The 15,549-nt window shown below is 33.8% G+C and overlaps 1 protein-coding gene across 1 annotated transcript; it reads left to right on the top strand.

Moving 5' to 3' along the window:
- Positions 1 to 8,303: 8,303 nt before the first annotated feature.
- Positions 8,304 to 9,933, top strand: Pbgs (Porphobilinogen synthase). Its single transcript, XM_073983964.1, has one exon. The coding sequence runs from the start codon at positions 8,721 to 8,723 to the stop codon at positions 9,705 to 9,707; it is 987 nt and encodes a 328-aa protein (XP_073840065.1). The 5' UTR covers positions 8,304 to 8,720; the 3' UTR covers positions 9,708 to 9,933.
- Positions 9,934 to 15,549: the final 5,616 nt, after the last annotated feature.

The raw sequence follows: 15,549 nt of genomic DNA, 5'->3' as shown, positions 1-15,549 counted from the left end.
TTGTAGAGGAGACACGTAAGGGGAATGGAAATGGAAAAAATTGCTCGTACCGGCAATTCATTTTATATTTTTCGTATTTGACATTTTTTTCATTGTTTTGAAAAAAAAACTTGTCGGAACAGAATTGTCTTTTATAAACGCAAGAGGCAAGTTTAAAAAGGAACGAGAAAAATTGCCGCAAGTAAACTCGCCTAATGTAAATTGGGACTTACTGTCAAACTTCTGTTTATTTGATTCATTTGTCCCGGTCCACACTAGCGTGAATTTCATTAAAAAATTTCATGAAATTAGGTGTTCTTAAATCGAATTCCCCTCTACAGCAATTTTATGATTTTACTATACTATGGACGTCGATCTAGAGACGCATAATTTCATATCAAAATTTCAGTGAAATTACTGCAGTGTGGCTCGGGACTTTATGGGCCTGTTTATGTATGTTGATAAGAAAATGAATGCGCAGGAAACACTACCAAATTTGAGTGTGTTTTTCAAATTTCTTTTTTGTTTTGAAGCAAAAGCAATGGAAATAATAGGCCTGTTCGATAACTTCGCAAGTAAAAAGTATCTACTTGCAAGTTCTTCTCAGTTCTCTTTTACTGACCAAGTTTGTTATCGAACAGCATTTTGTAAAAGTTTGTACAAACTTTTGAGTTATCGTACAGACCTAATATTTTATTTCCAAAACTATCCAGGTGTTCGGGTAACTAGGGAATAACTAGCAATTTTGCTGGCTACTGGTAAACACCCTTAGTTACCACCCAATCTACTCGCAATGTTATAGACTGATGAATTCAACATGGGGATGTCATAGGAAGGAGTCTATTGTCTCCTCACTGCATTACCAGTAACCACCCAATTCGATAGTCGTGTGAAGGCAATTGTCTATTCATTTTACCAGTAATCAGTCAATTCTAAAGTCTTCGTCCCTTCATTGCATTACCAGTAACCGAGGGTAGGCAAGAGTGCTGAAGAGCTCTTTCCTCTCCGCTCAAAAGATTTCCCCAACAGATCCATGGTAGTCTCGTGTCAGACTATGAAGATTTTCATGAAAATGTTTTGAGCTTGTCTCTCCTAAACCTAAAAAAAATGTGCTATTTTCAATGTCTGGCACAAGAGTAAATGGTAAATATGACGAGTCGTTTTAACCATGGTGGAATAAGAAGGTGCTATAGTAAGTTTACAATTACGAAATCCACTCGATTTCAGCTGTCAATTCCATTGCTTAAACGCCAAAATAAATCCAATGGATTTAAGGTGAGTTTTCATTTGACGTATACGCAAAGGAATTGACAGTTGAAATCGAGTGTATTTCGTAAATGTAAACCAAGCATTATTGTGTCATGGTTTTATCATGGCACAATTACGCTTCAGTTACACATGGTCCCAGTCCACACTAGAGTGATTTTGTTGAAAAAAATGCATGAAATTATGCGTCTCTAGATCGACTTCCATAGTAGATTAAAATCGTAAAATTGCTGTAGTGGGAAATTCGATTTAAGAACGCCTAATTTCATGCATTATTTTAATGAAATTCACGCTAGTGTGGACCGGGACATGCCAGTGAATTGGTGCCAATTGAGTACATGTATTATACTCGAAAATGCCGAAAAAGTGTTCGACTGGCACGCAGTTATCTTGTGTGTTTACACATGCCAGTGCAAGTTCAATTTCAAAATTATTTTAAGCCGCATTAATGCTTGGTTTATATTCGGCGTCGTTTCGTGATTTCGAAGGCATTTCGTGATTTCGCGCGGAATCAAGCAAAATTTATCATGATTTCGCATACAAAAATGAAATCATCTCATTTCGTGATTTCAGCGAAATCAACATCGAAATCACAGTACACATGATATACAACCCAGTTTTTGCATCAAAAAGTACCAAAAGTTGCAACACTTTTCACGTATCACAATAAACAAGGTAGATGGTCAATTGCTGCCACAAAAAATTTTAGTATCAAAATTTGTAAACAATGTGATAAAAATATTAAATTACTTTGTTACAATGCTATTTTTCATTGTGTTCCCGTACTTGTTTAATGGTAATGTTAGAAAAAAGAGCAAATTGTCAAAAATTGCTTCCCCATACAAATTTCTTAAAAAATACGGGAACGGAAAAGTGACGGAAATTGCAAAAACTCCAGCATAAATGTCAAAATCAATGTATCAGCTATCATATTAGATGCCAATGGTCATGCTTGCTGCTAGTTTCTACTATGTAGGCCAAAATTGTATGGCAGAAAAAAGGAGAAGAGGGTGTCTTGCTAGATTTCGAAGCACGGGAACGCATTTGTAGCACTAAACGGGAAAACTACTGCAAGTACTAATATTGTGCAGGTTCTAAGCACAACTTTTATCTATCAAAATTTATTATTATGTCTTATATCTTAACGATAAAATCATTTTTTTTTTATTTTTTCATTTGTTAGTACTATACACAATTAATACCATATATAGATAATTTTACGATAATTTTCCAAATAAAGTTGTAAAGTTCCATATTGTCGTATATTTTTGACGATTAATTCAATTTACAACTTGTTTTGAAAATTCATGTTCGATCAGCTGCGCATATACATCTACCTTGATCATTGTGATATGTTTGAAATCAACAAAAAATAAAGCTCTGTTCCTTTACGTGCAAGAATCTTCAATTTTTACCACTTTTTACTCGATAAGCGTTCCTTTACTTCCGACACAATACAATTCATATGGGAGCAGTTTACAACTTTTACCACTTTTGCCGGTTTTACCATTTTCAAAAGTAAAGGAACAGGCCATAAGTGTAAACACCGGGGTGTATTTCAGGATTTCGTGAAATCCAGTGGATTTTGGAGCGCAAGTGTAAACTTGGCATAACACACAAAAGTGCATTATACCCCGGTTACACTATTGATGGTTAACCCACTGGGTTTAATAGATCCAGTGGGTTAATCTTTGCTGGTTACACTTAGCTTTTCGAGGATATAAACTGCCAGCTGATGTTTGTTTACGTATACATACAAAATAACTAATAAAGTCGTGTGTTACACTTTTACGATTTCTCGTATGAGATATCGTCCCCTCTTTGCTCATATTGGTATATTTTACATAGGGATACATTTTTGTATCATGGTATCAGGCGTACTTTTTGTTAAAAAAGTGTCTAATGAAAAAAAAAATAATTTTATGATTTCCAAATAACTTTAGATTTACTAACTCCATAAAATCTCATACGACCAATCGTAAACGTGTAAAACACGACAAACTCTGTTGCAAAAACAGTTGCAACTTTTGGTACTTTTTGAGTAGAGTTGGATTTTTTTGCACAAATACCGAATACAACACTGTATTTTTGGTGGATTTGTGCCGGATTTAAAATAAACCCAGTCGTGAGAGGATTTAATTTTTGTATGGCAAATCTGGTCAAATTTGACCAGATTAAGTAATAAATCCTCATAATGTGGGTTAACCCGGCAAAAAACTGTAGTGTAACCGCACTATTATATTTCAGATTTAAAACACAATTCAACATATTTTATTACTTTTTATTTTATTTCGTTTTAAAAGGATTGTTTTTAATAGGGATAGGTAAGTCGACTTTCGGTTAATCGATTAATCGATTTTTTGCAGTCAAAAATCTAAAAATCGTAGTCGACTTTTGTCTGGAAGGAAAATCGCATAATCGATTATCTTGTGATCGATTTTCGAGTTTGACCATAGATTGTTGACTTGGCGGTTTTACACTTTTGGCGGTTTTACAGTTTCAAAAGAAAACTCGAAAATCGACGAATAGTCAATTATAATCGATTTTTTGCGGTTATGAAAAAGTCGAAAGTCGAGTTTTAAGACAACTGAAATAATCGCAAGACCGAAAAATCGCATTTTTAGATTTAGACCATAATCGAATAGTCGAAAAATCGATTATTGCTTTCCATTACCTGTCCCTAGTTTTTAATCATAAACTTGTGCTCTGTTCCAGAACCTGCAAGAAGCTACTATTTTTTACTACGATAACATTTTTTCCTTTATGTTATCGGAAAAAATAGTAAAAAATAGTAGATTCTTGCAGTACTGGAACAGACCAATAATGAATCTGGTATTGCCGCCTTTTCAATATTGTATAATCCCAGAGGGGAAATTATATATCAACCTATATTTGCATGAAAAACATCAAAATTATGTCTTTACAAAGCACTAATATATTGCAGCAACCAAGACGTATTATTTGTGTTTTCTAATCTTTTTGAAAATATGCATTAAATCTTTGCATTCTTAAAAGAAACAAAAATGTACATGGATTAAAAAATGGTCTCGGCAACTCTTTTTTAATTTTCGACATATCACTGGCAGCCAGCTCAAAATTTTGCTGGCATGAAAAATCTAGTGCCAGTGGAGTCGACAATTCAAAAAATGTAATTGTGGTAGTAAAAAATTGTGTATGTATTGAATTTTTCGAACTGTCACTGGCATGTGTAAAGGTTGGGTTGCCCAGGTAGTGGCATCGTAAAATTTTGAATATGTTATGTCAAATCTTTCTTTCTGTTGTAAAAATATTTTTTTATAAAGGAAATTCACTTTTCATATTCGATCAACTGGTGTGATACCACTACCTGGTAGTTCTGCCATGGTTTTAACCAATTCAATCATGGTATAAGTAAAGAGGTAGATTTAAATGAAAAAAATCTATAGAACCCTTGTTTTTCCTGAATTCCTAAAGTGGGGTTCAGACGATCAGTTTTGACTGACAGCTTTGCTCAAATAATCGGTTGCTTGCCAGTGTGGTCGTTCATTTTTGTCAGTCATCAGGCAACCACAAAAATTTTTGTGGATGTTGGACAGTCAGCTGTTGCTTGTTTGTTTGTTTGACCGTGTGAACGAAACAACGTCAGTCAAGGAATAAATTAGAAGAGTAAATATCAAATAAAATTTAAAAAAGTCGTGTGTTTTTATTAATTTGATTGATTATTATTGCAAATAAGAGATAAAAATAGCAGACAAAAATCTTTTCCTTTATTTTAATATCGGCCAAGCAAAAAATTGCAAACAAAACGACAAACATGGACAACGAAAATGAATTTTTAAAGGAATTTTTATGTTGCTACGAAATGCAAAGATGCCTCTGGGACATAACCAGTCCAGAATATATGATGCGCGACATTAAAACAAAAGCATATGGAGAACTACTAAATGTTATGAAGAAATACAAGAAGGATTGTTCTATTGACGACGTCAAGAAGAAAATAAACGTAATCCGCTCATCGCACAGAAGGGAATTGAAAAAAAAAATAAAGCAATCTGAATCTTCTGGAGCTAGAATGTGAATCTCGAATTTCTTTTAAAATATTCACATGTGAATATTGTTTTCGGGAGGCTATCCATTTTTTTACCCATTTCCTTCTTCTTGTCACTTTATTTTCTTCCTCAAAAGCGAAATGATCAAAAATGCACATCCAATCTTTTTGTCATCCATGTTTATTAATAAAAGTTGTTATTTATATTTATCTTATGTTACCAAAAACGGCAGTTGCTGCTACCTTCTTATTGTATCATGGAATGACTGTTTGGCCGCTACGAACAGCACAACAAAACTGAAGCAATCGATATTTGACCAAAAGCTGTCAGTCAAAACTGATCGTCTGAACCCCACTTAAAACTTCAAAATTAACCCTTCGTTGGACACCAATATTGTTTGTCATATTCGTAACACATGAGTCTGGCCAGACCCATATAATTATTTATATTTTTTTAGTAAACTTAATTAACATTTTCATATAAAAAGTTGTAGAATATGTTTAAAGGACCCTAATTTGTAATAAATAATCCTTATTTGTCAAAAAACATGCCGAAAAACTATAAATTTTATATGATATTATCAAGTTAGTAAAACAGGACATATGCCTACGAAGTAAAAAATTCGTAGTTTTCTTGTCTCTAAGCTCGAAAATTCTATTTATATTTCATTTTGATGCACTATATTTTATTTTGGCCTATTATTCAGAATGAAGAGTGTCTATTTTATAACTTTGCAGCTTATTGCAGTGCAATAACGATGATATCAAGAGGTAAATAAAGGCACATATCCTAAGGATTTTCTTATAATTCATATGGTGAATCCTATATTTGGACCAATCTACCCCACAAAAAGAGCAGAAAAGCTATGTAATGGGTTCTATTAGTCCACTTATGTGTATAATTGTCTAGGATACAAGTGTAACACTATTTGCAAGGGATTTTTTTAGGTTGTGGTACATTCACTGATTTCAAACCCTTATCCTGCGTTTGCGACGTTTTTATGTGAAATTTTGAAGACATGGTAGGTTGAAATGCGACAATTTTCATAAAAGGGTATTCAATTTGTCAAATAATGTAGGTAAAAATCAAATTTTAAGAAAAATGTCGGAAATTTTTGAAAAAAATGGGTGGGGTCTGGCCAGACTCATGTGTTACGAATGTGATATGTATGTCAAAAAATCCTTGTAGCTCCTTTTCTGGTGATCCTTTTGACTTCATGTTTCCTTCATTTGAAAGGTAAGAAAATTTCATGAAGCTACCTGGAATCTCAGGTTCATAGCTTTATCGTAACCCAGTTTAAAATGTAAAATAAAATTAAAAAGGCCTGGCCAGACTCCGGTGTCCAACGGAGGGTTAAGCAACAAGTGGGTTTGTTTACAACACCAATTTTGAGCATTTTATAAAAATCGCGAAAAATTAATGAAGGACCAATGTTTCTCCGGGTAATCAAGTTGTAGATATGATAAAATGTTTGTTTCAATGATAACCTGACGAATTATTTCCATACAAATGTTCCAAAAATAATTTTAAAAATCATTGAATTCGATTGTTTTTAAAATTGTTTGACATATTATTCAAACTCCACACACACATACAAAGTTTGTGTATATTGTTTTGAAGTTTTAGGAATACTCGAATGAAAAAATTTAAATTGACATAAAGCTTTGGCTAACCTTTCTTATTAAACAATAAGTGTGTCTGCGTACTCGATAATTTGTAATAATTATTAAGGCCCCCACTCATTTATCAGTCTGTGCCGTCAGTCCGATGAACCTTTTCTGTATGTGTGACTGACAAGTGTGTAGCACGAACCATCAGTCAAGTCTAAAAATCTTGAATTTCTCCTCCAAAAATGAATGAATTCTACGTTTTTTGTGTTCCAACACCAACATTATTTTCTGTTTTTCAAAATTATTTATTGACAATTTGAAAATAAACACAATTCACCCAGACTGATGGGGGTTCATTTTGAAATCAAAACTATTTTGATTTTCATCAGTCTTGGAAAACTCACACATACATTCTCAAAATTTCAAAAATTTACACATACTACCATAAATGCTGGCAGTCAGACTGACTAATGAGTGGGGGCCTTAACAAATTATTACTGAATGTTGTTTTTTGAAACAAATGTTCAGTAAAAGTGAATGAATTGAGAGACTTGTTTTGAAATTTTTATTACTGAGAACTTATAATTTTTACTGAAGGAATTTTGTTCAGTAACATTTTTTAGCTTTAGGCAGTTGTCAAAAGTTTAAAATATTCAAATATCATAATCGTAAATATTAATCAAATTGAAAATTTTTACTGAATGTTGTATTTTTACTTTTTTTAATTTTTTCCTTTGAAAGAGTATAAAATGCTTTACTCTCTAAAAAGAAGTTACTGAGTAATATTTACTGAGAAAGTACAAGGACAAACCTAATGAATTCAATTAATTTTTCATTGTCTTCATTTGTATGCTGACAGTTGAGATCATGGTGCAAGAAAGAAGGTGATGCAACAATACCAACTGACGTCTTCATTTGCTGTCAAAACAAAATATTAAATAAAAAAATAAATAACAAATATTTCGCTTCCATAATGGATATCTGTGTACAACATCTTTATTTAAGCTTCGCGAAGAAAATTGTACCGCTTTCTTTGACATTTTGGGTATATTTCGTGCAAAAAAAGTTGACAGCAAATGAAGACCACGATCAGAATACGCCTCAATTCGCCTTTTGGATCACCTTGTTAAATTCACCTTGAGTTGAGATCATTGTAGATATACAGCTTGAATATGAAACGTCAAACCCCTTTGAAGTAAAATTTTATTACTGTAATTTTCCAAACAACACAAAGAAACTTTTTGACGTAACATATTCAAATATGTCGACGCCACTACCTTTTCCATTTGCCTTGGTTGAGATAATATACTTTGAAAAGAATTCCTCAAAAGTACTCCAAATCCCCAAGACGACTTTTTGTCCCCATTTTCCAAAAACTAAATCCCAATTTGACAACGCTGCTTCAACAGCTGATAAGACGTACAACAACAACATATATTTGTAGAGAGATTTTCTTAATCGCCCTCACCAGCCAGTGAGACACGAGTAAAGATTTTATTTAGGAAACCATCTGAAGAGCGTGTACACAACAACATTTTGGATCGGTTCTTGGTTGAGTACACATTAATCAAAAAAATATTTAAAATTAACACGCGAAGTATCAATCAAAGTTTGGCCAGGTGAAGAGAACTGTGGAGCGGGAAGACACACTTTTTGGAAGTACAAATTAATGCAAACGTAAAATAAAACAACATTAAACACTGACGACAACGGTCTGACTGACTGCATTTTATTACTTAATCAATTATTGAAGTAACCTGCCGGCCGACAATATAATCTATAGCGGAGTAGATATAAATTTGATTACGACACTAAGAAAAGCTCATCATCAATTATTATGGATAGGAAACTTCATAGCGGTATTCACCACCCCACCTTGCGTTTGCTTCAAGAATCCGGATGTGAGATAACGCCACATAACTTAATGTACCCCGTATTTGTGGTGTGTGACGATGATGCCTTCCAGCCTATCGAAAGTATGCCCGGCCAAGCAAGAATGGGTGTCAATAAACTAAAGGAGCATTTGGAACCCTTGGTAGCTAAAGGTTTAAGTTCAATTCTTATATTTGGTGTTGTCGATTGCGATATGAAAGACGAAAACGCAAGTCATGCTGATTCGAAAGAAAATCCAGTTGTAAGAGCTTTACCTTTGCTGCGAAAATGGTTCCCCAACTTGTTGATTGCATGTGATGTGTGTTTGTGCCCTTATATGTCACACGGTCATTGTGGCATACTAGACGAAGGTGGTCTGCGCAATGAAGATAGCATAAAACGTCTTGCCGAAGTTTCTGTGGCATATGGAAAAGCTGGAGCCCACATAGTTGCTCCCTCAGACATGATGGATAATCGTATAAAAGCAATTAAAGAGGGGCTTATAGCTGCCAAACTGGAGAATCGTGTTTCATTGTTATCCTATTCCGCCAAGTTTGCTTCAAATTTCTATGGACCTTTTAGAGATGCGGCCAAAAGTGCCCCCGCCTTCGGAGATCGAAGATGTTATCAATTGCCTAGTGGCTCGAAGGGATTGGCTATGCGTGCCGTACAACGAGATGTGCTCGAGGGAGCTGATATGCTGATGGTAAAACCGGGTATGCCATATTTGGATATTTTGCGCCAAACAAAAGACACATATCCCAATCATCCCTTGTACGTCTATCAAGTATCCGGGGAATATGCCATGCTCCATTATGCAGCCCAACATGGAGCAATTGATTTGAAACAAGCTTTAATGGAGACTATGAAAGGTTTTCGTCGAGCCGGTGCCGACTGTATTATTACATATTTCACCCCACAGTTGTTGGATATATTGCTGGAAGAGAAATGATATACGGTGAAAAGAAGAGGGAGTACAAGTCCGTTAGCATTGAAATAAGTGTACTTACTATAGACTAAATAATTGTTAAGTTTCTACTTCGTTCTGGAATATACATACATACGTTGATAAGACAAGCTGAAACAATATAAAGAACATTGGTGTTAGATTTATACCTATACTATGTAAGTTTGTGCAATACATTTTAATACATACCTACGTCTATCTGTTGTGGAAATTCAATTTCTTTCTTTATGATAATTTATGTTAGAAAGGTAAGCAAAACATAATTAAAGTGGTTTACTTATCGTTCGACCTTAGACAATTTAGATCAGACAATAGCAAAGATACAATATACCCATGTCCACGTCGAAATGGTGGTTATTTGGAGTTTCGAGTTTCCAGATGTTAGAATAATTTTCTATCAGCCCTATTCTGAACGCATGGGAGTTGGGAATTTTTTCCCATTCCCACATTTTCGTATTCTGAACAAAATTTTGTGGGAGTTTTTTTTTCCCATTTCCCATCTCCCCTCATTCTGAATGAAGTTCGAATTGGGAATTTGTTCCCATGGGAAAAAAGTATACATTCTCTATCTTGAATTGTGGGAGAATTTGTGTCTTTTTGTGGGAAAAATCTCCCCAGCAAACAGTGTGGGAGTTTGAAAAAAAAAAAATTCAAGAAATTTCATATTTTAAGACATCTACACGACAAAATTATTGCAAATATTTATAATCGCCATGTGTTTGCTTAATAAAAGCATACAAAATGTACTGTAAAATATGTCATTAGTAGACTTCGGATTTTGCATATTCTTATATGATACAAAAACCTGCAAGAATCTAACATGTTTTACACCGATAAAAAATGTTCCTTTATGTTATCGAACAAAACAAAAAAAGTAGTAAAAATTAGTAGATTTTTGCAGTTCTGGAACAGACCATATGTATTGAAATACGAGAAAAAGAGTCATGGTTGATTCTATTAACGCAGAACAACAAGTAAAAACAAATCAATTTCAAAAGAATTTTTGGCAATAATTATTAAAATAAATTGGAAAATAACCATAATATACAATCTTTACAACTTTTATTCATTTTCGTAATATAACTTTCGGGTTTTTTAAATCAGACGACCAACGTTCTATTGAAAACGTGTTAGTCTCCTCAACGACACGACAAAGATCACAGGCGTACATACATATATGCCAAATTATTGCAATGCTATTCCATTTTCCGAAATGCCTTTTCTTGAATAGGATCGTTATTTTTGAACGTAGAAGCTTGAAATTTTGCAAGGGCATGTGTTTTAGTTTTAGATTCAATCACAAACGTATTTTATTATTATTATTATTTTTTTTTTTTTTGAGATACGTCTTCGGATTTTTATGGTGACGATATGTAATAACAAGCAAAAATATGTAATAATCGAGAAAAATATCCGAACTTATCTTTTTGAATTTTTTTAAAAATATGCTAAATACGAGTTCTAGCGATCATTAGGAATAAGTAAAACTAGCGATATACTCGTTAAACCCCTAACTAAAATTACTCGGTATCAACATACAATTTTTAAATTCGTTACAAACTTAAAAAGTTCCTATTACTTTTTACATAATAATTATGTTTGCCTACTAATTAAAAAATGCTTACACCAATTCGTACAATCTGAAGAAAATGTGCTTATTAGAACAACATCACACATCGTTGACTCCATTCACTTAAAAAATCCATAAATCAATGCACGGTTGTTGAATTAAGTAAGTTGTGCTTTTGCTAATCTAATTCAAAAACCGCGAATTCAATGCAAATAGGCATTTTGTATTACAAAACAAAATTACAGCCCCCTAAAAGTATGCTATCATAATTTGGTGTAACTAATTTCGAATTTCGAAAATTCAATTCCCATGATTTGATGTTCCCACGTCGTTGAGGGACAATTATCATGTGCAAAGACTGAACCAAATCGACAAATCCCTTTAGCCTTTTAGACCGCAAAGGTTTTACAGCTTTAAGGTAATTATACTGTCGTAATATCCTCACGATAGATATCGTGCCCTTTAAGTATTTTAATTGGTCACCGTGGTATAGCTTTTGAACCATTATGTCAGGAAGCAAAGACTTGTCCATGAAAAACAGGACAACAACAAGTCCTCGAACAGGCCATAAATTGCACGTAAGCGAAAAATGTAAACTTTATAACTTGATGAACATTTGGACGAAATTGTATATAATTGTTCCACAAACATACCTGAAAGGACAAGGGAGACTTCTCTCATATCAATGAGTGCACCCCGATTCATATTAGCTCAATGATACGGGACCTACTGTTTATCGCCGAATCCGAACGGCGTGTCTTAAGACACCACTTTGTAGAGAATTTTACATGGCTGGAATACTCAGGAAATGTCGCCAACATTACTGAGGGTATTTTGCCACCGCTGAAAAACGTTTGATATTGCCTGGCCAAGGAGTCGAACCCACGACCTTCAGCGTGGAAGGCGTGCGTGCATACCATTGCACCACTGTGGCAATTTTACGGTGTGAAAATGTTCGTCTCAATCGGATATTCAATTCGTATGTTTTCGTGTTCGAAAGTTATTTGAGTTGATGCCGCCAGCACAATCCCACAGCTGCGGGTTCCTCGATAACGGATTGACCCGCGACGCACAACACCCGTGTTTCACCTCACTGTACACATGTTTGTATTAGTTAAAAACATTGTGCCATCATTTAAGGTACCGCAAGGACAACGTGCAGCAAACGGCACATTTCCGAAAATTGTGTGTGGGAGGTACCCGAAGGAGTGGACCGATATTCGATTTCTGGTAGAAATCGATTTGGATCAAATAAATTACAGCCTTCGAGAGTTTTGTTGACTTTCGTATCGTCAGTTGCTTTACAAATGACTGAAAATGTGCGAAGTGTTATGTTTCTTAACGCCGTTGCAATTAACAACTACGAAGCTACGTGTTTCAAAACATCAAAAATACGCATTTTCAACGCAGGTAAAAAGCAAACATGTATCATTTTTATTTATGATACATTTATTTGAATTTTCGAGGAACAATGTATGAGTATGCAACTGAAATATTTCGACGAAGTTTAAACAACACAAAGCAAATGACGATACGGAAATCAGCCGTTTGTGTGCATCATTTCAGCGAAACATTTTTAAGTTCCAAACTAAATAATAGGAATTTTCCCGTACATTTTGAAAATCACCTGCCCCTTTCCAGTTTTTACAATATGTCGTCTTCCTTCTTTTTCAATATATTTGCATGAGACAGCAATGTCTTAAATTTTAAAATGTTTACAAGTTTTTGTGTAACGGAGAGCACAAAATGTTTTGAGAATAATAAATCATTGTAGGTTGGTGTACAATAGACATAACATAACTTCATCTTAGTCTTCTAAAAATCCAAAACTGTCCTTATTTGTTAATAACCAATTAGATCCTCAAGGTCGAGTTGATGATTGGCTAAGTTTTACTGACAATGAATATGGGTTCTCATTCTCTGGTATAACCTACAATGAAATGATGGAGGCTTTTTCCAAAGTAAAATCTAACGTTGCGGGCAATGACTGTTTTCCAAGAAAGTTTTTTAGGTTGGTCTTTCCGTACATTTCAAGATTTTTTTTACACCTCATCAATACCATTATATTGACTTCTACTTTTCCATGTGGCTGGAAGACTGCAAAAATAAACCCCATCAGAAAGAAAAATCATGGTGCCTCTAGTTGCGAATATCGTCCGATTGCTTTATTGCCAGTTCTTTCAAAAGTTGTTGAATATGTGTTGCGTGGTCAAATAATTTCATACATTGAAAGCAAGAGTATGCTTAATGATTGCCAGTGTGGATTTCGAATTGGTAGAGGAACATCCATGTTGCTGTCTGGTTTAACGGATACTACGAGAAGATACCTTGCCCAACACAAATGTTGTGTCTTGATTTCCCTCGACCTAGAAAAAGCCTTTGATCAAGTTGATTATTATCACTTGGTTAAAAAACTTAGCAGTATTTATAATTTCAATAGGACCGCTTGCAAGTTGTTATACTCCTATCTTTGTGATAGGAAACAGTTTGTATATCTTAAAAACTGTTCATCTAATGTTCTTGCCGTTAAGAGCGGGGTTCCTCAAGGATCCGTTTTAGGCCCTCTTTTATTCATTCTATATTTAAACGACTTATATACGTATTTGGATAGCTGGTGTACTCCTTATGCTTATGCGGATGATGTGCAGTTGCTTTTTGCGGGTGATTACAAATACATTAATGTACTGCAATCGAAAGTTGACCTTGTTTTAAACAAGCTTAGTGATTGGATGTTAAATAATCACCTTTGTGTAAACCCTGCTAAAACTACTGCAATGTTATTCTCAAACAGAGACCTTCCTAGCTTGCAATTAAAATATAGGGGAGTGAATATAGAATTTGTTCATCATATGAAATGTTTAGGGGTAGTATTGGATGACAAACTTACGTTTGAATACCACATAGACACGGTGGTTGCGCATACGAATTTTGCCCTTCGGCAGTTGTACAATACAGATTTAGTGTTGCCCCGTACTGAAAAGAAGAGACTAATTCATGCCCTTATTATGCCTAACATTCTGTACTGTCTGGAAGTATTTTCGGGTACGGATGCAAGGCAGCTGTCAAAACTGCAACTTGTTTTTAATAGAGTAGTGCGATATCTATATTCTCGACGTCTTTTTGACCACATTTCCCCCTGTGTTAATTCTTTTTTAGGCTGTTCCTTTCAATCATTTGTAAACTATAGACTATTGTTACTGTTTTACAAGATATACAAACAACAACATCCACAGTTTATAACAAACTACTTTAATTTCTTTAATTCGATTCGATTGAATCAACTAATCATACCCGTAGTTGGACCTTATATGAATGAATCTTTTGCAGTTAGAGTAGCTAGGCTGTTTAATATACTTCCGAATAGTCTTAAAGTTTTTTGCTACTCGTACTCTACTTATAAAAGAAAGCTTCTTCAACATTTTGCTGAAATTGAAATGAATAATTGATGTTTCATTTTTAGCTTATTTTCCACTCGTCACGTCGACTAAACTGATTATCTGTATATTATGTGCTTCTTTTTTGCGAAAATTGTTATAAATATTTTCCACTATGAGTAGGCAATAAACCGAGTAGCTATGAAATAATTGGAGTAGCTACGATGTAATGAAGAACTTTCTAAAAAAAAAAAAAAAAAAAAAAAAAAACGGAAGAGCAAACCGTAATTAAAGTAATTAGATCTCCAATTTCTAGCTTTAACAACTTTTTTCCCTGCACGAAAATTGATTGTCATTTACATACATACCACATCATATATCTGTTGATTATTATAAACATTAAATTTTTTATATTGTATTATTAATTTGTATTCAATTTACAAGTTGCTTTAACATTGGAGTAGCTATGATGTAATGAAGAATTTTTTCTAGCTTTAACCAGTTTTTATCACTGCGCGAAAACTTATTATCATTTGCATACCACATCATACATCTCTTAATGATCATTTCATAATTTAACTAATAACTTATACGATATACTTATTATCAATCTGTTGCTTTAAAATTGGAGTAGCTATGACGTAATGAAGAATTTAAAAAAAAAATTAAAGAATATAATTGTAACCAAAATAATTAGATCTCCAATTTCTAGGTTTAAGATGAATTATATATATGAAATTGTTTTTAGAGTAGCTATGATATCTAGGTGGATTCTTTGTAATTATATAAATTGGCCTCAAAATTGGCTTCAATTGCAAAGCAAATAAATAAATAAATAAAGTAAACGATAATCTAGTTACACAATAAATAAAATACATTTTGC

The sequence above is a fragment of the Musca autumnalis genome, unplaced genomic scaffold (genome assembly GCF_047663935.1).
Source record: "Musca autumnalis isolate F117 unplaced genomic scaffold, ASM4766393v1 scaffold_4, whole genome shotgun sequence".
NCBI lineage: Eukaryota > Metazoa > Arthropoda > Insecta > Diptera > Muscidae > Musca > Musca autumnalis.
This window is presented reverse-complemented; position numbering and strand designations above follow the sequence as displayed.

What these genes read in the sequence shown, in the direction of transcription:
- Pbgs (XM_073983964.1), top strand. Translation starts at nt 8,721, where the DNA reads ATGGATAGGAAACTTCATAGCGGTATTCACCACCCCACCTTGCGTTTG.